The sequence below is a fragment of the Fukomys damarensis genome, unplaced genomic scaffold (genome assembly GCF_012274545.1).
Source record: "Fukomys damarensis isolate Sample0158 unplaced genomic scaffold, DMR_v1.0_HiC HiC_scaffold_19, whole genome shotgun sequence".
NCBI classification, from domain to species: Eukaryota; Metazoa; Chordata; class Mammalia; order Rodentia; family Bathyergidae; genus Fukomys; species Fukomys damarensis.
Window position 1 is genome coordinate 24,302,059 of NW_022900931.1, and position 22,080 is coordinate 24,324,138.

General features: G+C 43.1%; 1 protein-coding gene across 7 annotated transcripts; it reads left to right on the forward strand.

The window, feature by feature from the left end:
• Positions 1 to 2,583: 2,583 nt before the first annotated feature.
• C3ar1 (complement C3a receptor 1) lies at positions 2,584 to 21,507 on the forward strand. 7 transcript variants are annotated; one of them, XM_010607835.3, is made up of 5 exons: positions 2,584 to 3,114; positions 13,276 to 13,454; positions 14,014 to 14,219; positions 16,709 to 16,871; positions 19,087 to 21,507. In XM_010607835.3, the coding sequence occupies exon 5, from the start codon at positions 19,097 to 19,099 to the stop codon at positions 20,522 to 20,524; it is 1,428 nt and encodes a 475-aa protein (XP_010606137.1). In that variant the 5' UTR covers positions 2,584 to 3,114; positions 13,276 to 13,454; positions 14,014 to 14,219; positions 16,709 to 16,871; positions 19,087 to 19,096; the 3' UTR covers positions 20,525 to 21,507. The 7 variants fall into 7 exon arrangements, with proteins under 7 accessions (XP_010606137.1, XP_019060629.1, XP_010606136.1 ...); XM_019205084.2 differs by lacking the exon at positions 16,709 to 16,871 and adding an exon at positions 18,522 to 18,631; XM_010607834.3 differs by lacking the exon at positions 16,709 to 16,871.
• Positions 21,508 to 22,080: the final 573 nt, after the last annotated feature.

The following is a 22,080-nucleotide window of genomic DNA, read 5'->3' on the forward strand; positions in this document are numbered from 1 at the left end:
GCCTTTGCTCAAGACACAGTATCAGGAGCATCTGTTAACGCATAATTTTTCTAAATCTTGAAGTCGCTGCACATGCGGTGATAATGAAAAGTGCAATGAGGTTGCAGTCGTAGTTTACAGGTTTTTCTTAACTAGAACGGTCATCAGTGTGCATTTTACAGGCAAGAGACTCGAGTCCTGGACGTCAGTGGTTCGGGCAGGTGGGGCTGGTGAGTAGAAGTGCGGGACTGGATTTCCAAAGGTCCCTCCTGCTGCGCCGCCCCACCTATTCCGAGAAGCGCCTGAGTCCTGCTCCAGAGAGCCACACAGGCCGGGCACGCTGGCGCACGCCTGTCTCCCAGCCCTTGGGGCCTGAGGTCGGAGGAGCCAGAGCAAGCCCAGCCTGAGCAACTTAAAGACTTAGCAAGACTCTGTCTCAAAATAAAACATTAAAGGCGGGCTGGGGCTGCAGCTCTGTGCAAAAGGCTCTGGGTTCAATCCTCAGTAGCCCTCCCCAAAGACTAGATGTGTAGTTTTGCGTAAACGTTTTTTTTTTCATTTAACATAAGTCACAAAGAGTTTGTCCCAAGTATGCAAAACTAGATAAAATATTTATTGTGGTATTTTTGTAATAAAAATTGAAATAGTCAAGCCGGGCAAGGTGGCACACGCTTGTGATCCCAGCACCCAGGAGGCGAAGGCAGGAGTATCTCTGTGAGTTTGAGGCTAACCTGGGCTCCATAGTCTAAGGAACTGCATAGTGAAACCCTGTCTCAAAAGTAAGAAATAAAATTTTAAAAAGAGAGATTAGAGGTTAATTTTATATATGTTAATATGAAAATGTTAATAAAATGCAAGATATAGAACAAAAAGTATAACGTGTCATTTATATTTTTTAAATTAGCCTTTCTGAAAAAAAAAAAAAAAGCCACACTGATGGGGGATTGAGCTCATTGGTATCACTGCCTGCCTCAGAAGTGCTAAGTCCTGAGCTCGATCCCTGGTACCAAAAATAAGAAGAAGAAAATAAATAATGAAGATATTACCTGACAAATTACTTAATGATATGTGTGCTGCAGGTTTTTTGTTTGTTTTTCTGTCCTGGGTCATGAACCCAGAATCTTAACATTGAGCTACATCCCCGGCCCTTTTTCATTTTTCATTTGGAGATGAGGTCTTCCTAAATTGCTCAGGTTGGCAATTCTCCTGCCTTAGCCTCCTCAGCTGAGATTACAAAGTGTGGGCCACCACACCTGGCAAGTTGTAGAATTTTTTTATATTGTTCAGAATAAGTTCTATGCAATATTCAAAAGTCCACAGCACACTACATATTTAAATGCATATAGAAAAATTGGGAGAAGATGCACACCAAACATATGATAGCAGTCACCTCCTGGGAAATAGATATGGGAGAGAAAGCATTTTAACATTTTTATACATGCTTGCATTTGATTTTTACAAAGAACATGAATTGGTTTTGTAACTCAAAACAATGAACATTTTTAAAGTTGAAAATATGATACTTTCTCTTTATCTTACCATGTTTTTTGTTTTGTTCTAGTCCTGGGATTGAACTCAGGGCCTTCACACTGATCTACATCTCCAACTCTTTCTTTTTCTTTTAAGTTTAAATCAGTAAATTGCCGGGCCTGGGCCCTAACCTGCAATCTTCCTGTCACAGCCTCCCAAAGTGCAGGATTACAGGCTTGCACCACCAGGCCCAGCTCATACACGATTTCATAATGTCTGCGTCAAATGATAATAGGCACTGACCTACACGTAACCGTCCCATCTCCTCTGTAGCTGCTGTGTCAGGTTAAACAAGCCCCGCTTGTAAACGTTGCAGCCTGGGAATCGGAGGGGTAATAAAGTCTATCTTTGATTTATTTGCTGCTGCATCCTGAATGCCTACAATAGTGCCTGGCACGCATTAAGTGCTTAATCGGTGTTTATAGTGTGAGTGATGATGATGACCTAAAGGGGAAAAAAATGCGGTCCCAGCACAGTAGAACTGAGGCTCAAAGCCACGTTTAACATTTTCAGAGAAAACAATATCAAAGAAAAGAAAAGGATGCGTCTCACTCAGAGGCGCCCTCTCCATGTTTCCAATGAGAATTTTTGAGTTAGAATTCTGTTGCTTTTTTTTTTTTTTTTTAATACCGGGGATCAAACTCGGGTCCTTGCGCTTGCGAGGCAGGCGGCGCCGCCACTGAGCTAAATCCCCAGCCCAGAAATTGTGTTTCTTGATGACTTGGGGAAATTCTCTGTTTCCTCCTCGGTGTTCAAGCAGTAACAGCTAGAGAAGGTGCGCGGCAGTGGCTCGCCCTTGGAGAATCTGCACTCCATAGGTAACGAGGGTGTGAGGCGTTGGCAGGTGCTGGATGTACTTGGAAGGGTCCTGCACTAAAACTAACAAGTCTGCCTTTCTCCCCAACTCCACTGTTCCCTATTCCGCCATCAAACAAAAATCCAGAAGGAGCAGAAGGAATTTCTACTCCTGGTTAGAGTTTGAGCCTACGGGTGACTCATTAAGGAAATATTTGACTTCCAGATCGATGCGCTTATTCCACGAAAGGTCAGAGAGGACATTCCTCGTACCCGACGTGGTCACAAATGTTTGTCCCAACCCACTGCTAACAACGGTGTGAGCAAGAGGAAACGGTGGGACTTGGGCAGCGCCTGGTACGGTTAAATACACTCAAACCTAGTCACGCAGGGATTCCCCACCGAGGTAAGCGATTCCTGCAACCACGCCCTCAGAAAAATGTTAGAGGATTCAACCACAAGACTGAGGCTGTGATGGCTGCAGGGCTGTCAGTTTGAGTAGCAAATGCCCCGCGCCACTGGATCAGCGTAGTTCTGGTCCTGGCCCCCGGCTTCACGGAAGACAGAAGCCCCACCCTGGGGCGGGCTGAACCTGTGTCTCCGGAGAGGCTCCAGTCTTCACCTCTGCCTTGGGAGTCGTGTCCTGACTTCCAGCAAGGACCCAGCAGCCTTTCATGGCGGTCCCTTTGGCCTCCTGATGTGGACTCAGGTGGAACATAACGGCGAGCACCGGGCCTTCGACCGAATCCCTCAGCTCCCAACACAGAAAGCCCTTTCACCCTCTTCCGTGCCTGACTGTGGGTGGCCACGGTAAGCCAATCTTAGAAATTATTATATATTGGTATATCTTGCATTAAATCTGTTTCTCCAGTAAGCACTGACTAATACTTTTATCTTTTTTTTTTTTCTTGGTAGTATCGGGGATCAAACTCAGGACCTTGTGCTTGCAGGGCAGGTGTGGTGCTGCTGAGCTAAATCCCTGGCCCACTTTTATCATTTATAATAACAAGACACTGCAAAGAAGGCAAAATTTCACTAAATAAATCATGGTACATTCATTATGTAATAGGGTAGTATAATTAATGAACATGAATGAAAAATCGGCTATGTGTATCAAGAGGGTAGATGACAAAAACACAGCGTTCAGGGGAAGAAAAAAAAATTGACCCAGCCACATGTGATAGACTCACACCTGTAACCCCAGCATACTGGGAGGCTGAAAGAAAAGGAACCCGAGTTTAAACCCAGCCCAGGCAACTTAGTGACTTAGCGACATCCTGTCTCAAAACAAAAGATTTTTTAAAAAGCTCTGGTGTGGGAGTAGCTCAATGGAAACCGCACATCCAATCCCCAAAAAAATGCCTTCACATAATGTTCAAAAGCAGACACATCTAAAATTGTATAGTTGGGGCACTTGCCACCAATCTGGTTCCTGAATGGCTGTTTTTGGTCAAACTACGCTGGTTCCCAGCTGAGGCCTCTTCCAGTCAGTTGTGTCCCTGCCTGGCCTGCCACAGATGTGGGCTCCCTACTGCTCCCTACTGACCAAGGCCCAGGCTTTTTGTTCCATTCAGGCAGCAAGCCTGTCATCAGCAGGTATCGCTCACACCCGGGAGGGGGGCTTCTGTCTTAAGTGAATCCTCTCAGCCACACCCAGAACTGCGCAGATTCAGTTCAGTTGGGCATTTCTCACTCCACTTGATGCAGTCAGTTAGCCAGGGAGGGACCTCTAGTCCACAGGAAGGGACAGACCACTGCTGCCTTCACACTTGTCAACTTGGAAGACAAAGATCTCTGGCTGCTGGGTAGAAGCTATCAGGACCAACTACAACGACAGAGACGATATCTGCTGTCCCTGGGGAAGCAATGTCCTGGGTCTAAAATCTGTGTCTCACATTGCCACGCTAGAAAAAGCAAAGGCTGAAGAACTTGCCACCGAACAGCTAAATGTACTCTTGAGTTTTCTGTACATAAAAATAATACCTAAGTTGCCCTTACTCCCCACAAAATTGTGTAGTTTGGGAAACATAGGTAGATGATAAAACTATTTTTAGAATGCAAAGAAGGGATGCACACAGGATTCACAGTTGTGATTACTTAGTGGGGAAATATGGAGGATGAAAATCAAAGAGCATATTTGACAGAAACAAGAAGCATTCTCCTTCTGAAACGGTACTGATCTGATGGCGGTGATCCAGTTGTTATCTAATGGCCCAAAGGCTCATTGTGTTGAGGCTTGGCTGCCAGCTGATGGATTTTTGGAAGGTGACTGGGTCATGAGGACTCTAACATTATCAGTGCGTTAATCCATTCTCTAGTTCATGGCACACTGGAGTTATGGGAAGGTGGAGTCATCAGATGGGGTGAGGCACCGGAGACGTGTCTTTGAAGGGAATAGTCTGGCCCTGGGACCTTCCTGGCTTCCTGCTTTGTAATCCTGTTTCCTGGCAGCAATGAGGTGAGCAGTTTTCCTCTACCTTGTCCTTCCATCATGATGTTCTGCTTCATCTCCAGCCCAATGCAATGGAACCGGCTGACCATGGACTAAAACCTCTGAAAATATGAGCCAAAATAAACCTTCCTGCTTTTTAAGTTGTTATTGTCAGGTGTTTTACCACAGCAACAGAAAGCTGACTAATGCAGAAAATATTATTATTTTCAGAAGATATTTAATTATATATACTCTTCCAAATGCATGATATACCACAGAATGCAGTTTGCAAAGGGATATGATGAAGCTGCTAGGTTATCTGGTTTTGATCTCAATAATCAACATTCTGAATAATGATGATGATCATGTTAGCTAATATTTACATTGCACCCCATATGAACAAAAAATGTTTTCACATATACTTTCACCTTTATTTCCCACAACATTCTTGCCTACTAAGTATTACTATTCCCATTTTAATTTTTGTTAATTCTAAGAAAGGTCAATAACTTGCTCAGCAAATATGTGAGAGTCAGGAAAGGAAACCCTTAGATCTCTGATACCAAGACATCAGCTATTTATCACTAATTTTTTAAATATTTGCGTACATTATTAGTATTCCTGTCCCTACAGTTGAATTATAGTGATGACTGACAATTACTAAGTACTGAGTTGTGTTCTACATGCTTAGGTGAATTATATCATTAACTCTCTCATGAGGTTATGTGCTACTATTTTTATTATGCCAATTTTGCAGATCAAGAAACTAATACACTGTGATTAATTTGTCAACAGTCACAAGTGGCAGACATAGATCTAATCACAGTGGTACCTCAGTTCATGAACGCTTTTGTTTGCAAACCATTTGGTTCACAAACAGAAGCCTATCACAAACTTTTGTTTCTGTTTGCAAACTGCGTCAAGTGACACTGAGCTATATCCTCAGCCCTTTTTTATTTTGTGACAAAATCTCACTAAGTCATTAGCCTCCTAAATTGCCCAGGCTGGGCTCAAATTTGCAACCTTCTTGCCTCAGCCTGCCATTGAGTTGGGATTTTCAGCATGCACCACCATGCCCAGCTTTACCATACTTTAAATAGACTCCAAGCATTGTCCCAAGGTAGTGTCTAGTGTCCCTGAGTGGTGATGTACCTCACAGAGAAATCCATCTATGAGATACACTTCAGTCAACTGTGACTCCTAATGCTATTTTAAGCAAGGCAAACATTAATGGCTCAGCAGACCTTAGGTAAGGCATCTTTAAACAGAAGCACAGATGATACAAAGTTAGATATTGTTTGACAAAAATACGGTGGCCAGAGGCTCAAAGGAACCTGACTGTGATATTTCCCTGGGTGCAATAGTTCCGCATTGGCCAACTCATCAACCCCAGTGTAGAACGTAATCCCCTAGAGCAGCAAGAGAACTGGCTGTGATGCTGGGGATTTAGCTCAGTGGCACACTCCTGCCCCAAAAGTTCAAGGCCCTGAGTTCGATGATCCTGATACAGAGAGAGAGAGAGAGAGAGAGAGAGAGAGAGAGAGAGAGACCGTGCACAAACTTAAGCTGCAGAACCCAGGGCAGCGATGCCCCTGGCTCTTCCCTCTCCGGTCTCTCCGGGCACCACCTGCTCTGACCCCAGAGATCGGCCAGGTCCAGGAAAGGTACCAGGTTTCTACCAGAGAGAGAAGGGAGAAGGGAGGATCAGGATGAGCCTGAGGGTCAATATCCGACACGACTCTCGTTCTGCAGGTGAGGAAATAATTTCCGGATAGTCACACAATGAGCAAGCACCCAAACCCGGTTTGCCACCTGCCTTCGCCCACCGCTCAGAGCAGCCTTCCCTCAACACCAGCCTGAAAGTTGCCTCTGCTGACTCAGCCCTCGGGTCACCCTGGACTTCTCAGCCACCTTTCCCTGCCCAGTGTCAGAATGACAGGCTGTGAGGCACAGAGCGAACTTCAGGATGGTCCAGCCCAGCTCTTTAAGCAGAATGAACATTTCTGGGTCGTCACTCAGCCCAAGGTCAAATAGTTATTCCTAAAAGTGGAAGTCCGATCCGTGTCCGAATTCCTGGTGTACTGTTCTTTTCTTCTGTGCCATTTTTTCAGCTAATTTTCATCATTTTCAGTCTTGCCCTTCGCTGGTGGTCTGCAGCATTCGTCTGAGTCGTCCAGCTTTTTGTACTTAGTTGTCTTACTTTTCTCATTGCTGAAACAAAATACCCAACACCCAGAGTTAAAGGGGGAAAGGTTTACTTAGCTCGGTTTGTAGAGGCTCCATCCATAATCAGCTGGCTCCATGGCAGGGCGACAAGGCAGACGGGCATCGCAGAGGAGAAAGAGTTCATGGTGGGCAGAAGGCCACAAAGCAGCAAGGGAGGTTCACTGCTCTGTCTGCCCCTTGTACTCATCCAGGCTCCTTAGGGCAGGCAGCACTCACACCCTGAATCCTAGTGCCTTTGATCCTAGCACTGCACCATGAATCGGTTCTAGCTTCACACACTCTAGATTCAGCTACTTCTGCAGAAGCCCACCTATGACTGCATTCAGCTTTGGAGGGTCATCTAGACACAGCCATAACAGTTATGTTGATGTTGTTGTTGTTGTTGTTGTTATTGTTTGAGATGGGGGTCTATGTAGTTCAGGCTGACCTTGAACTCACTATGTAGCCCAAGCTGGCCTCAAACTTGCAGAGATCCTCCTGTTTCAGCCTCCTGAATGCTGGGATCACAGGCATACACCACCACACCTAACTTGTTATATTGAAGTTAAGAGTGTGGATTATTTCATGCACATTTAATCCTTTTGTATGAAGTCCTTAAGGACAGTAACTTTATCAATATTTATTTTTAATTCTTTCAGACAAAACAGCCTAGAGGTACTGATTCTAAATTTTTTACTTTTTTATTCAATTATTTCATACAGATCTTTATCATTGACAGTGTTGAACTGACCAGTGACTCATAAACGGTTTTAATATGGCTGTCTTCAGGGCTGGGGATTTAGCTCAGTGGCACCACACCTGCCTTGCAAGGTCCTGAGTTCAATCCTAGGTACCCAGTACTGGAAAAAAAAATACATACATAAGGCTGTGTTTAAAATATTTATTCCATCTGAGACATTCCCCACTGGCCCTGACCAAGTGCCAGTGAGCACATACAGTTGCTTTCTGACCATCAACCTTGAGCCTGACATGGAAGCTCTGCTGTCCCAGGGGCGTGGCCCACATAGGTCTCGCCTCCTGTCCTGGCCTGGCAGGTGCCAGCTGCTCTACTGGGGGTTTGCCTGTGACAGAGTTCCCTCTCAACCTATGTGCAGGAACATCTGATATCCAGGAAACACCAAGATGGGCACTGGTCCTGTCCACTCTGCCTCCTCTCTGCCCAGACTGAAATGATTACCCTCTAACAAAGTGCTTAAAAAATAAGTAAAATGTATGTATTCCAAAGCCGGGTGTGGTGGTTCACACCTGTAATCCCAGCACTTGGGAGGCTGAGGCAGGAGAACTGAGGTGAGCCCGAGGCCAGCCTGAGCTACATAGCAAGACTCTATCTCAGAAAAACCAGCACAGCATAAAATATATATTCCACATTTCATGTTTTTCAAAACATCTGATCTCTGCTTAGAAATATTTAGATATTCAAAACAGAAATGAACCACATCAATTCCCAGTTATCCCATTTTATACCACAAGGCAGCTGGCACTTCCTAAAAGTGAGAGAAATGCTCCCCCAAAAAAGGAACACTGCTATGTTTTCAAGAATCTGTTTCCTGGGACTGTGCACATACCTCAGTGGTAGAGGCCTTGCTCAGCATGTAGCAACGTGTAGTCCCATTTTTATTCAAAACCATGCTTTTCTTAAAAATGTAGGCTCTATTGGCCTGGGATTTAGCTCAATGGTTCTGGTGCCTGCCTCGAAAGCACAAGGGCCCAAGTTTGATCCCCGGTACAAAAGAAAAAAAAATGTAGGCTCTGTTTTTTTTAATTCAGGAAGCATGAGCACTAACTCCCTAAAATGGCTATTTCCGGCAGTGGAATGGGAAGTGAAAACTTTAAATTTTTATTTTGTAACAAAATAAAACAAAATTTCATAACAAAATAATGAGGGGCCTGGGATTTAGCTCAGTGGTTCCACCGCCTGCCTCACAAGCGCTAGATCCTGAGTTCTATCCCCGGTACCAAAAAATAAAGAGAGAAAGAATAACAACAGTTAATATACCATGTATCTTTATCTTCAAAGTAGCAGAGTACAAGACATAACCAAAGAGATTCTTAGAGGCATTTCAATTTTTTTTTTTTTTTTTTTTTTGGTTCAAGGGATTGAACTCGGGCCCTGTGCTTGCACGGCAGGCACCAGAACCACTGAGCTAAATCCCCGGCCCCCAAAGAGATTCTTAAAAACAATGGATAATAATACAAAATTCTTTTCAACAATCTAAGATAAACCAGTAGTATAAATGAACAAAGTAGTATATGTATTAAAAAAATTTTTTTTTAGACAGGGTCTCACTGTGTAGCTGAGACTGACCTGGAACTCACTATGTAGCCCAGGCTGGTCTCAAACACATCGATTCCCCTGCCTCAGCCTCCGGAGTGCTGGGATTACAGGAGTGCACCACCAGGCCCAGCCTAAAATATTATTGAAACAACAAAATATGTGATTTGGCAAAAAGTATTTGAACTTCTTCCCACTTCCTATTTATCTCTTCTATTTTGCTCTTTATTTGTATATTTATATATATACTGTGTTCTTCGTGCGAGAGAAACCATGCAATATTTGAGCTTTTGTGTCTGGCTTATTTCATTTAACTTTGTGTTCTCAAGTTGCATCCACTTTCCTATGAATGCCTCAAGTTTATCTTTCTTTACAGCAGTGTATAAATACCCATTGTGTATAAATACCCCATTTTTCTTATCCATTCCTGGTCCATCCATTGATGAATATCTGCTTCCAAGATCATGCATCCCTGTAAAATGATGATTTTAGTTCTTTGAGGAAAATATTTAGAAGAGGGACAGCTGGGTCAAACGGGATTTCTATTTTAATATTGTGAGGAATCTCCACACTGATTTCCTTCATGGTTGTACTGGTTTACATTCCCACCAACAATGTAGAAGGGCTCCTTTTTCCTCCATATCTTCACCAGCATTTATTATTATTAGATTTTTGGATGTTAGCCATTCTTTGCAGGGAAAGCAGCTATCTCAGTGTAATTTTAATTTGCATTTCTTTTTTGTTTGTTTGTTTTTGTTTTTTGAGACAGGGTCTCACTATGTAGTTCAGACTGCTCTGGAACTCACTGTGTAGCCCAGGCTGGTCTGGAACTCACAGTGATCCTCCTGCCTCAGCCTCCCAAGTGCTGGGATTATAGGCATGCACCACCACGCCCGGCTAACTCGCATTTATTTGATGGCCAGCAATGTTGAGCATTTTTTCATGTATTTATTGGTCATTTGTACTTCTTCCAATGAGTGTCTATTCATTTCAGATGCCCATTTTTTAATTGAGGCTCTTGTTTTTGAGGGTCTCGTGTTTTTTTTTTTATTGAGTTTATTGGTACATTCTAGGTATACAGACAGTTACATTCATTATTGGGATCTTGTACCTTTACATGACAGGTCTTAGTTCTCATTTTTTCCCCTTGTCCCTGCCCTCCCTTCACCCTCTCCTCTCCTCCCCATTTACAAACACTTTATTTCCATTTTTTCATTTTCTTATATTTTTCCTTTTCCCTTATTACCTTTCCCCTACCCTTCCCACTTTCCCTACACCTTTAGCCCTTTTCTTCCTATTTCACATTGTCAATTATCTCATTAGGATGAGGGTCTAGTGTTTTGAGTTCTTGTATATTCTTGATGTTAGTCCTTTCCCCAAGGTGCAGCTGGCAAAAACTGTTTTTCTATTCTGCAGGTTATCTCTTCACACTGCGGGTTGTTTCCTTTGCTATGTATAAGCTTTTTAATTTGATATGGTCTCATTTTTGTTGATTCTCAGTATTATTTTTTCCTTCCTTTTTTTTTGAGATAGAGTTTTACCATATAGTCCATGCTGGCCTCAAACTCAAGGCAATCCTCCTGCCTCAGCCTCCCCAGTGCTGGGATTACAGGCACACACTACCACACAGGATTGGTATTATTTCTTGTGCCAGTGGGGTTCTGTTCAGAAAGTCCTTGCCTACACCTCTATCTTCAAGAGTTGTACCTACTTAATTTTTCAGAAAATTTAGTGATTCTATTTTAACATTTAAATCTTTGATCCATTTTGATTTTAATTTAGTACATGGTGAAATATACATATCTAGATTCATTCTTCTGCATATAGGTAGCCAGTTTTCCCAGCACCGTTTATTAAAGAGGCTGTCCTCCCTCCAAGTGTATGCTTTTGGCTACTTTGTCAAAGATCAAATAGCTGTATGTGCCTGGGGTGGTTTCCGCTTCTTCTATTCTGTTACACTGATGCACACACACATACCTGTCTTTGTACCAGCTTTAGTCACTGCAGCTTTACAGTACAACTTGAAATTTGGGGTTGTGATTTGCTTATATAACCAAGATTTCATTGCTCTTCTGGGTCTCTTCTGATTCCATGTGAATTTTAGTACTGTGTTCCTTACTTCTGTGCAGACTGACTTTGGTGTTTCGACTGGGACTGCATTAAATCTGTATATCGGTTTTTGGAGTAGAACCATTTAGATTATATCGGTTCTCCTAGCCGAGAACAGAGGATATCTTTCTATTTTCTGATATCTTGCTGGATTTCCTTTTTCAGAGTCAAGTAACTTTTATTGTAGAGGTCTTTCAGTTACGTTAACAGGAAAGTATTTAATTTTTTGATGCTATTGTGAATGATGTTGTCCTAACTGCTTTTTCAGTGAGTTATTAGTGTACAGAAATGTTACTGATTTTTGTGTGTATCCTACAACATTGCTGAAGTTGGTTATCAGTTCTAGGAGTCTTTTGGTGGAGTTTTGTAGGTCTTATAAGTAAAGGTGGATGTCATCCGCAAAGAGTGGTATTTTGACTTTGTCTTTCTTGTATGAATCACTTTCATTTCTTCCTCTTGCCTGATTGCTCTGGCTAACATTGCAAGGACTATGTTCAGCAGGAGTGGTGATAGTGGACATCCTTGTCATGTTCCTGTTTTTACAGGGAAGGCTTTCAGATTTTCCCCTTTTAATATGACCCTGGCGGTATGTTGGTCATAAATTGCTTTCATCATTTTTTTTTCTTTTTTTTTTTTGAGACAGGGTCTCACTATGTAGTTGAGACTGACCTGGAACTCACTATGTAGTCCAAGCTGGTCTCGAACTCACAGCGATCCTCCTGCCTCAGCTTCCCAAGTGCTAGGATTACAGGTGTGCGCCACCACGCCTGGCTGCTTTCATCACGTTTAAATAAAGACCTTCTATGCCTATTTCCTTCAGGGTTTTTATCATGAATGGATGTTGGATTCTGTTAAAGGATTTTTCTACATCTATTGAGATGATCACGTGGCTTATGTCCTTGTTTCTGTCTCTGCAATACATTATATTTACTTATATTTCTAAGTTGAACTATCCTTACATCCCTGATAAAGCCTAATCAGTCATGGAAAACTTTAATTTTTCTTACCTCTTTACACTTCTGTATTTTTAAAATTTCTGTATTATTATCTATTTTAATAATTATATTTTAATATTTAATAATTATTAGATAAATTTAATATTTAATATTGTCTATTTTAATAATAACAATAGAAAAAACTCAAGGCTGGGGATTTAGCTCAGTGGTTCTGCTGCCTGCCTCAAAAGCACAAGGACCTGAGTTCAATCTCCAGTACCAAAAAAAAAAAAGAAAAGAAAAGAAAAAGCTCTATAAATGCTGTCTAACTCTTGCATTTTCTTAGGTTTTCCTGCCTCAAAAATACTTCACAATGCAGAATTTGACAGCAAACAAGATGCTTTAGTTACTTTTTCTCACTGCTGAGACAAAACACCTGACCCCCAACATTAAAGGAGGAGAGTCCTGTTTAGTTCACAGCTTGTAGCTGTCTGGCTCCAGGCAGGGCTGCATGACTGTGGGGTATCGCAGGAGAGAAACGGTTCATGGCAGGCAGAAGACGGCAAAAGCAGGTAAAGAAGCAAGTCCAAGCGACTTTCGCAGCCTCTTTCTGTCTCTTATCTCGTACCCAGGCTGCTGGGGTTAGGGTGGAGCCACACCAATCAGTGGGCTGATTTAGTAATCACGCACTCAGCATCACACACCCTAGATCCAGCCACCTCTGGAAAGGACCCAGCTGTGGCCACATGAGGCTTTGGGGGGTCAGCTAGACACAAGCCATAACCCAAGGGGAGCCAGCATGACTGTTGGGATAAGTTGGTTTACTACAGACAGACAACAGCGTTCGAAGACATTTAACCAAATAAACTTTATTCCACCTTCATATATGTGAAAAAAGTGATTTGAGTGCGAATTCTGTACAAGGGATCCTGTAAGCAGGAATTGTTTTCAGTCTTCGTTTCTCCTTCTCAATGAACCACAACCTTTGACCCCTGCAGGAATCCAGGGCCTCTACAAACTCCCTGCCCCCCACCCTCCTGCGTGCTGCCTGCAGCCAAGATCTACAGACAGGCTCAGCAATTCCTCACCCTCTGCCTCGACAAGCCCTGGAGACACTGAAGGACTTGCCTATATCTCATTTTCATTTCCACTGTAAAGCTTTCCCAGATTGCCCAAGGTAAACATGGTTCTACCTCTATTATGTTCTGCTATTTTGCTACTATGTTATTTCTATTACTATACTAAGTGTGGGTTGTATAGCTAGCTGTGTGTGTGTGTGTGTGTGTGTGTACACGTGCATGAGCATATTCCCACTTCATTGTTTATTCATCCTGACTTTGGAATGGCATATGTGTTTTTTAAACATATCAAACATTAAAGCCAGGTGTGGTAGTTGGTACACACCTGTAATCCCAGCACTCAGGAGGCTGAGGCAGGAGGATCACCGTGAGGTCAAGGCCAGCCTGAACAGAGTGAGACCCTATTTCAAAAAACAAAAGTCAAGAAACATTCATCTGATATTAATGAAATGGGTCTTTCTTCCCCCAGCCTTTCCCCATGACAACCTTTTCATTTCACAGTGTTATTTTCTCTGTGCACCCTTCTAAAACTAGCAAAAACCTATGTGCTGCGAAGCTCCCTACAGAAATACTGTGACCTTCATCTAACTCCACCGTCTTCCAGGAGACATCTTGGAAAGAACTCTTCCACTTCTGTTCTGCTTTTCTTATCTGCAGAAGTGATTTGGAAATGAGTCACTCAGAACTTCTCCCTCTGAGATCAGATAGTGGTGGAGATCCGGAGGTCCGCTTTAGGAAACAGAAACGCAAGAGCTCAGCAAGTGGCCCAGACACACTCTGACTTCACTGCGCGTGGTGCTGGACCCGAGGGCTCTGGAGACCTACAGATTGCTCAGGGAGCCTTCGACTGTCTCTGCTTTTTGGTAAGAAGACTTCGGTTGAGCTGGTGACTTGTGCGGGACTCACCTTGCTCATTCTAGGTACCTGTGCAGGGCCCTTCTCTCCAATTTCTCCATTTCCATCCCCAACTTTCAGCTCTCGTCTTATCCTTATGTTCACCTTTCCAGTTCTAAAACTTTGACTTTCTAATTGTGCTTGCTTCTAATACCTTCATTCTGGAAATGATAACGAACTTTCTGTCATCTGTCCCTTCCTTGATTCCAGCTTTTCCCCACCAGTTTTGATTCTCAAATCACTGATTGTGCACATTCAGACACCAACACATATAAATTCCCAGTCTACTTTTCCTTCTTCAGTTCTTTGGTCCATTTCTTTTTGCTACTACCTTCATCATCCTGCTATTACTCCATGCTGCAGTCTTTTTTGTTTTTTTTTAATTTTAGTTTTAATTTTATCTTTTTCATTAGTGCTGGCCAATTCAATATTGATATCTTTTTTTTTAAGTGTCTACTAATTCAAACGTAGGAGTATTTTTCAGCCCAAACTTGGAGAAATATACAGTGATCTTGTTCTGAAGGATTTGTAATCTGGCTGGTGTTGTTGTTGTTGTCGTTGTCACTGGGGATTGAACTCAGGACCTTGGATTGGTGAGGCAGGCAGCGGAATCACTGAGCTAAATCCCTGGCCCTCTGAAGGGTTTGTAACTCCTGACTCATTTTTTTTTTTTCATTTTAAAACAAATAATATTGATATTTAAAAATATAGTTTGAGCAAGGTGTGGTGGTGCACACCTGTAATCCTAGCACTCGGAAGGCTGAGGCAGGAGGATTGCTGTGAGTTTGAGACCAGCCTGGGCTACACAGTGAATTGCAGGTCAGTCTGAACTACCTAGTGAGACCCTGTCTCAAAAAAAAAAAAGTTTGTGACAGCTAATTCCATTTCTCTCATATCAGAATGTCATTCTTTTCCACCTTTGTTCACTTTGGACAGTACCCTTTGTTAGCAATGGTGTGGGTTTTTCCATTATCTGATCTTTGCAGTAAAGAAGAGTATTGCTTGATGTTCACTGGACTTAGTATCTTAATCTCTGTAGTTGTGATTTTGTAAAAGTCTATTTACTGAGCTTCGGTATTAAAAACTGAAAAGTAAAAGCAGTGAGAACAGAGATGATTGCGTTGTTTTTGTTTTGAAGTCCAGGAGGTTGAACCCAGAGTCCTTGAACTGATGTACCTCCCCAGCCCCCTTTTTTTTGCCAAGCTCTCACTAAGCTGCCTGGGCTGGGCTGCAATCTGTGATCCTCCGTCCTCAGCCCTCCAGAGAGCTGTTTTCTTTCAGACATCGCAGTCCACGCTGCCCTTGCTCTCGATACTGCACGGCTCTGCAGGAGCCCGCATGTTGGAATGGGACGGGATCGGGGCAGCTGCCATTCAGTGCGGGAAAGAAGGGTCCTGCCAGGACTTGAATGTCTGAGTAGAAGCAGCCGCAGAAAAGAGAATAAGGATCATTTCTCCTTTTTTTTTATTTTTGTTGACTTGCTATTTTAACTTCTGCTAATCATGCAAAACCCTGTGACAACATCTGTTTAACTCAGCAAAGTACTTTCAAACACTGTGGGCCTCTCTAAAAAGAGAGTGCTCTTGTATCCTTGAAAACTGGGAACTTAGAAGGGAAGTTAGAAGGGACGGCAAAGGAAATAAGGAAGCAGGCAAGGTAATGGTTCAATGGGGAGCAATTAGAATCTTAAATTGAGTTGAAAATGAATAGTCAACCTCAAAAGTGACCATTCCTCCATTCACATATTCTTTATTGTTGGTGGTGGTGGGTTTCTTTTGTTTGGTTTTGTTTTGTTTGTTTGTTTCTTGAGACAGGATCTCCCTATGTAGTTGAGACTGACCTGGAACTCACTATGTAGCCCAGGCTGGTCTCGAACTCACAGCGATCCTCCTGCCCCAGCTTCCCAAGTGCTGGCCACATATTCTTTAGCCTTTAGGTCACCCAGGGCAGTGTGCTGAATTCTGTGAAATGATCGTTTATGAACAACACTCATTTTTATCTTCGTGAAATTTAAGGTAGAACGATAGATAAAACAGTCACAGTGATAATTTCATTATAATACAAGACAAAATGTGCTACTACATAGCAAACATGAGAGGAAAAGACTCAGACACACACTTAGGGAGCTGGAGAATTGATGTCTGGGTAGGGTTGGAAGAGAGTATTTCAAGGAATTGTAGTATTTGAGCTTGATCTTGAAGAACAAGTCAAACTCCAACAGGTATGGATCAAGGGTGGAGAAGGCAGCTAGATGAAGGGGAGAGTTCTGACAGCCGTAACTTGGCAAGCGACAGAAGATGCCTTCACTAAGCATTTCAGGGACGTGGGAGGGTCCGGAGCTAGAAGAAGGAAATGTCACAGAGCCAGAGAACAGCCTGCGAGGGGCTCGGTGGAGCAAATGGCAAATCTCATGTTGTGGAGGATGAAGCCACAAAGAGGTTCTGGGTTTGTTTTCCAGAAGAAATTTTAGCAGAGCAATGGGGACGGAGGACAAATGACCAAGGATAAGAAGTCAGTGCTCCAAGAGACGCCAACTGTCCTTCCTGTAAAGGAGAAGCTATGTTAATGAAGACGTTTGATGGATGGATCTTGAGACAAGAAATTAAATGAATCCGATGCAGGTTAAGTGTTGCATGGTTTCTCTAACGGGAGCAGTCCAGAATGGAACTCATTTTGGAGCAGCATAAAAGAGTGACGGTAACAGGGATGCAGACTGGCGATGGGAGGGGACCTCAGGAACTGGGGAGAAGCGGGTAGGGCTGGGAAGGGGAACAAACACGGTCCAGATGCGCCGTGTATGGCACCCATTACCCCGGGTGACGTGACTGCTGCGTTTCACAACATATACCAAGAAGAAAGGGCAAAGAAAAGCAACATGAGAGATGCAGCACCCCCGACTGGACACCACAGGGGACAAGCTGTTTGTGAGATATAACGGGTGGGGGGGGGAGGTTGGGAGATGACTGGGTAAAGTCTGAGAATTCCTGGAAGAACCCTCTTGCTGTGTGCGTAACGAGAGCCTGCAGGCAGAAAACACAAAGCAAAATCAAAACAAAACTGTATGAATTGACTCCCATTTCAGCGATGCACCGGTTACAAGAGCCCACAGGTGGAAACAATCTAAATGTTCCGTGAGGAAGGCTTGGATAAGCAAAATGCAGTGGAAACCTTAAATAGGGAAGAAATCCTGGCCCATTCTCCAACATGCTTAACACTGTGCTTAGTGAGAAAAAGCCAAACCCAAGGAGACAAACTGTATGATTCCAAGTTCGTGAATTATGTTGTCAAGTTCATAGAAACAGAAAGTAGAACGGTGGTTGCCTGGGGTTGTGGGGAGGAAAAAAAAAACAAGAATTGTTTCATGAGTACAAAGTTTCCGTTTTGTAAGATGAAAATTTCTGAAATCAGTTGCACAACAATACGCATGTAGGAAACACTACTGAGTTGCACACTTAAAAATGATTAATGCTGGGCATGGTGGTGCACCCCTGTAACACCAGCACTTGGGAGGCTGAGGCACGAGGATCATTGCAAGTTCAAGGCAAACCTGAGCTATATAGTGAGTTCAAGGCCAGCCTGGATTACATAGTGAGACCTGTCTCAAAAAAACAAACCAAAAAATGGTTAAAATGGCAACTTTTACATTGTACCACAATTTAAAAATTTTTTTTTAACATTCATGGTATGACCGAACTCTGTTTAACAGGAAATATACATAAATATAAAACACATATACCTGATAAAAGATATATAGAGGTATTAAATTAAGATATTAAAGTGGTAATAACTGGTGATTATGCCATTTTTATTTTCATTTTCTTTTTTCTTTTTGCCATTTTCATTTTCTTGGCTTGTCCGCATTCTTCCAATTCCTTCCATACGTATTTTCTGCATTTGTAATAATAACACTATCTTTCCCTTGTTATACTTTATAAAATGCAAATAAGGAACACAGATGGTTGATGAAGTTGATACAAAGATAAAAAGCTCTTCAGAAATACGATAGCAAGAGAAGATGGAGATACATTGAACAGATGTAACTCAGTCCCAGCTCCTTCTGGGAGTTCTTTGAAAGTCCACCGGAGAGAATGGGTAGATCTTGTCCTCAGAAAAATGAAAATATGAAAAGTTAAAATTATTTTAGATGGTGGTAAAGCTTGCTAAAGCCTTCTCGTGACCTCAGGTTGGTGAGCACCAGTCTCAAAGTTTTCCTTTGTTTACTCATTTAGCTCATTTTAAAACTTTTTGTATTCTTTTGTTTTTTGAGACAGGGTCTCGCTATGTAGTTCATGCTGTCCTGGAATTCACTATGTTGCCCCGGCCTGGCCTCAAAACTCTAGGCAACTCTCTTGCCTCGGCCTCCTGAGTGCTGGAGTTATAGGTATGCGCCACCACGCCTGCTCATTTGTTCAACAGAGGACATTGGGTGAGAAAAAGAGCCAGTGGAAAGTGAGAGATTGAAAATACAAGAGATGGGAAACTTACTCGGATATGATTTCAAAAGAAGTTATTATTTTGATACAAATTTAATTCAGTGAATTTTAAATTGTCTATCAGAACGTTTTAGCGTGGTCTCATATGAAGTCAAGAGATACAGTATAAAACATTTTTAGGGCCTTCTAGGCTTAGTGATGTCACATCATTATGTGGGAAAGTTAAAATTTTAAGACTACATATTTTTACAAAGACACTGTCCATTGGGCTGGGGATTTAGCTCAATGGTTCCACCACCTGCCTTGCAAGCACAAGAACCTGAGTTAGATCCCCAGTACCAAGAAAACAAAAACAAAGACAAAGACACTGTCAGTTGTCACATTTTCTTTTATCTTTTTGCAGAAATTTAGCCATGGAGTCTTTCTCTGCTGAGACCAACTCAACTGGCTGGTACTTAGAGACTCGGTATTTGCCCCAAACAATTCTTGCCATGGCCATTCTTGGCCTCACTTTCATACTGGGATTGCCAGGCAACGGGCTGGTGCTGTGGGTGGCTGGCCTGAAGATGCGGCACACAGTAAACACGGTTTGGTTTCTTCACCTCACCTTGGCAGACTTCCTCTGCTGCCTCTCCTTGCCCTTCTCCATGGCTCACTTGGCTCTCCATGGACACTGGCCGTATGGCAAGATCCTATGCAAGCTTATCCCCTCCATCATCATCCTCAACATGTTTGCCAGTGTTTTCCTCCTTACTGCTATTAGCCTGGACCGCTGCTTGCTGGTACTCAAGCCAGTCTGGTGCCAAAATCATCGCACTGTGAGAAGAGCCTGCATTATCTGTGGATGCATTTGGCTGGTGGCTTTTGTAATGTGTGTACCTGTCTTTGTGTACAGGGAAACAAGCACCCTAGACAACCACACTATCTGTAGCTACAATTTTGGTTCCACCTCATTTGACTATCTGGACTACCCTTATGACCCAGATACACTGGACCACGGGACTCCTGACCCCACTGTCCAGCTACCTGGAGAAACGGAAGACGGACTGGCACCTTCTTTCCAATCGCATAGTCATCCTTGGTCAGTCACCACTGTCCTCCATTCTCAAACATCTCAAAGACCTTCTGGAGATTCATTCCATATGGGTTCCACACAATTGTCTAGTCAACATAAATCTGCTGCTGTGGGCTCACTCACAACCCTCAGTAGGCTTCCCACAGAAGAGAGCAGAACTAACACATTACATAATTCTGATCCTTTTCTCTCCACTGATTTAGACCTCTTCCCCGATGCTTCCCGCAATGGCTTATCCACGCCTGAGCTATCAGAAGACTTCCAGTATGATTATTTAAGCCCAGTAACTTACGAAGATCAAGCCCCTTTGATGGCAATAACCTTCACAAGACTAGTGCTGGGTTTCCTGCTGCCTACGATCATCATGGTGCTGTGTTACATCCTCATCGTCTTCCGAATGGGACGGGTGCGCATCGTGAAGTCTCGGAACAAAGCCCTGAGTGTGGCCGCGGTGGTAGTGACCGTCTTCCTCGTCTGCTGGACTCCGTACCACGTGTTCGGAGTCCTCACCCTGTTTATGGACTTGAACAGTCCCTTTGGGGAGGCTCTGCTGTCCTGGGACTGTGTGTCCCTCGCTCTCGCATCTGCCAATAGTTGCTTCAACCCCTTCCTCTACGCCCTCTTGGGGAAAGATTTTAGGAAGCAAGCACGGCAGTCTGTGAAGAGTGTTCTGGAGGCAGCCTTCAGTGAGGAGCCCACGAAGTCTACCAGTTGTACCCAAACCAACATCTTTTCAGAAAAACACAGCCTCAGTACAAGTGTGTGAAAAGACAGAGCAGCCGATATGAGATGTTCACAGGTGAATATTTGCAGGAGGAGGAGGGATACGGTAATCAGAAGGCACTCATCAATCCAGTTGTTCTCAGTGTGGGCCTGGACTATAGGAATCAACATCACCTGGAAAATGGTAGAAATGCAAAAACCCCATCCCAGACTTGCTAAATCAAAACCACTGGCCAGGAGGTCCTGCTAAGGGTTTAACAGACCCTCTTGGTTTTGGTTCCAGTGTGGTATTTCCACATACACATAGAGCATACACTGATCAACCAACCCCCTACTGGCCCAACTTCTAGTAATCACTTTTCTACTTTGAGGAGACTCAGTATTCATCCCAAACAATTCTTGCCACAGCCATTCTTGGCCTCACTTTTGTACTGGGATTGCCACGCAATGGGAAGTTTTCAACTCCCACATGAGAATATGCAGTACTTGTCTTTCTGTATCTGGCTTATTTCACTTAACACAATCCCATCTGTCTCCCTGCAAGTTTCCTGATTTCATTCTGTATAGCTGAATACTACTCCAGGGTTTATATATACCATACTTTCTTTCTCCAGTCACCTGTTGTCAGGAACCTAGGATGATTCCATCCCTTAGCTACTATAGTGTCGCAATAAACTTTCTTGAATTTGTAAAGTACCCAGGTCCTCTCACCTTCTTTTTCCCTGTGTATACTTCTGCGTGTTAAACCTTGGAAATTTCCGGCTTGCTTGTACTACAACATAGCCGCATATAAGCTAAATATGACAATCTAAAAAGAAGAAAGTGTGGCATATTTAAGATTTGCAAGACATTTGTTTAATGGCTGAGCTGAGAGACTGGACTATAAATATGTTGTAAAGTAACTGAGCAGAAAGATTTCAAATCACAAGGAATTCCGTAGGCCATGGGATAATCATGTCTGGCATGCTGTAAGACTTGTGGGGCTACCTTTCAAATTTCATTTGCTTATAAATTTTATGAGAATAAACGCACTTCCCATGGCTCCTTGCAAGATTCCGAGATTCATGAATCCTTTTGACATTCCAAATATATCATAACCTCTAACCACACAGCAAGTAAACCTCATAATGACATAGGTACAAAAGGCTCCTGGGAACCTGGATATGTCCTGTAAGACCTGCCATAAAGTTCCAAACTACTGGGGTTCATGTACAGGGTATTGGGTGAACGATCAAGCATGAAGACTGAATGTACAATGAACAAGTGGCATTTCTGGACTCCTTTTGTTACTTTGGGATTTTGTTCTGATGACGTTTCTCTAATTAGAATTCCCTTAGGCCAGGGATTTAGCTCAGTGGCACCGCGCCTCCCCGCAAGTGCAAGGTCCTGAGTTCAATGCCTGGTATTAAAAAACAAAAAAACAAAAACCCTTTCGTGAATACCTATAACTCTCACTTCTCCAGAAGTCCTGGACAAGGACAAAACTCCTCCCCAGAATGAAGCACCTTGCATCTTGAAACTATAACCTTGAATGCAAGCAATGTGCGTCTACCCCATCAGCCAACCTGAAAGGGGTGGCCGACCCTCCCAACAAGAGCT

What these genes read in the sequence shown, in the direction of transcription:
- C3ar1 (XM_010607835.3), top strand. Translation starts at nt 19,097, where the DNA reads ATGGAGTCTTTCTCTGCTGAGACCAACTCAACTGGCTGGTACTTAGAG.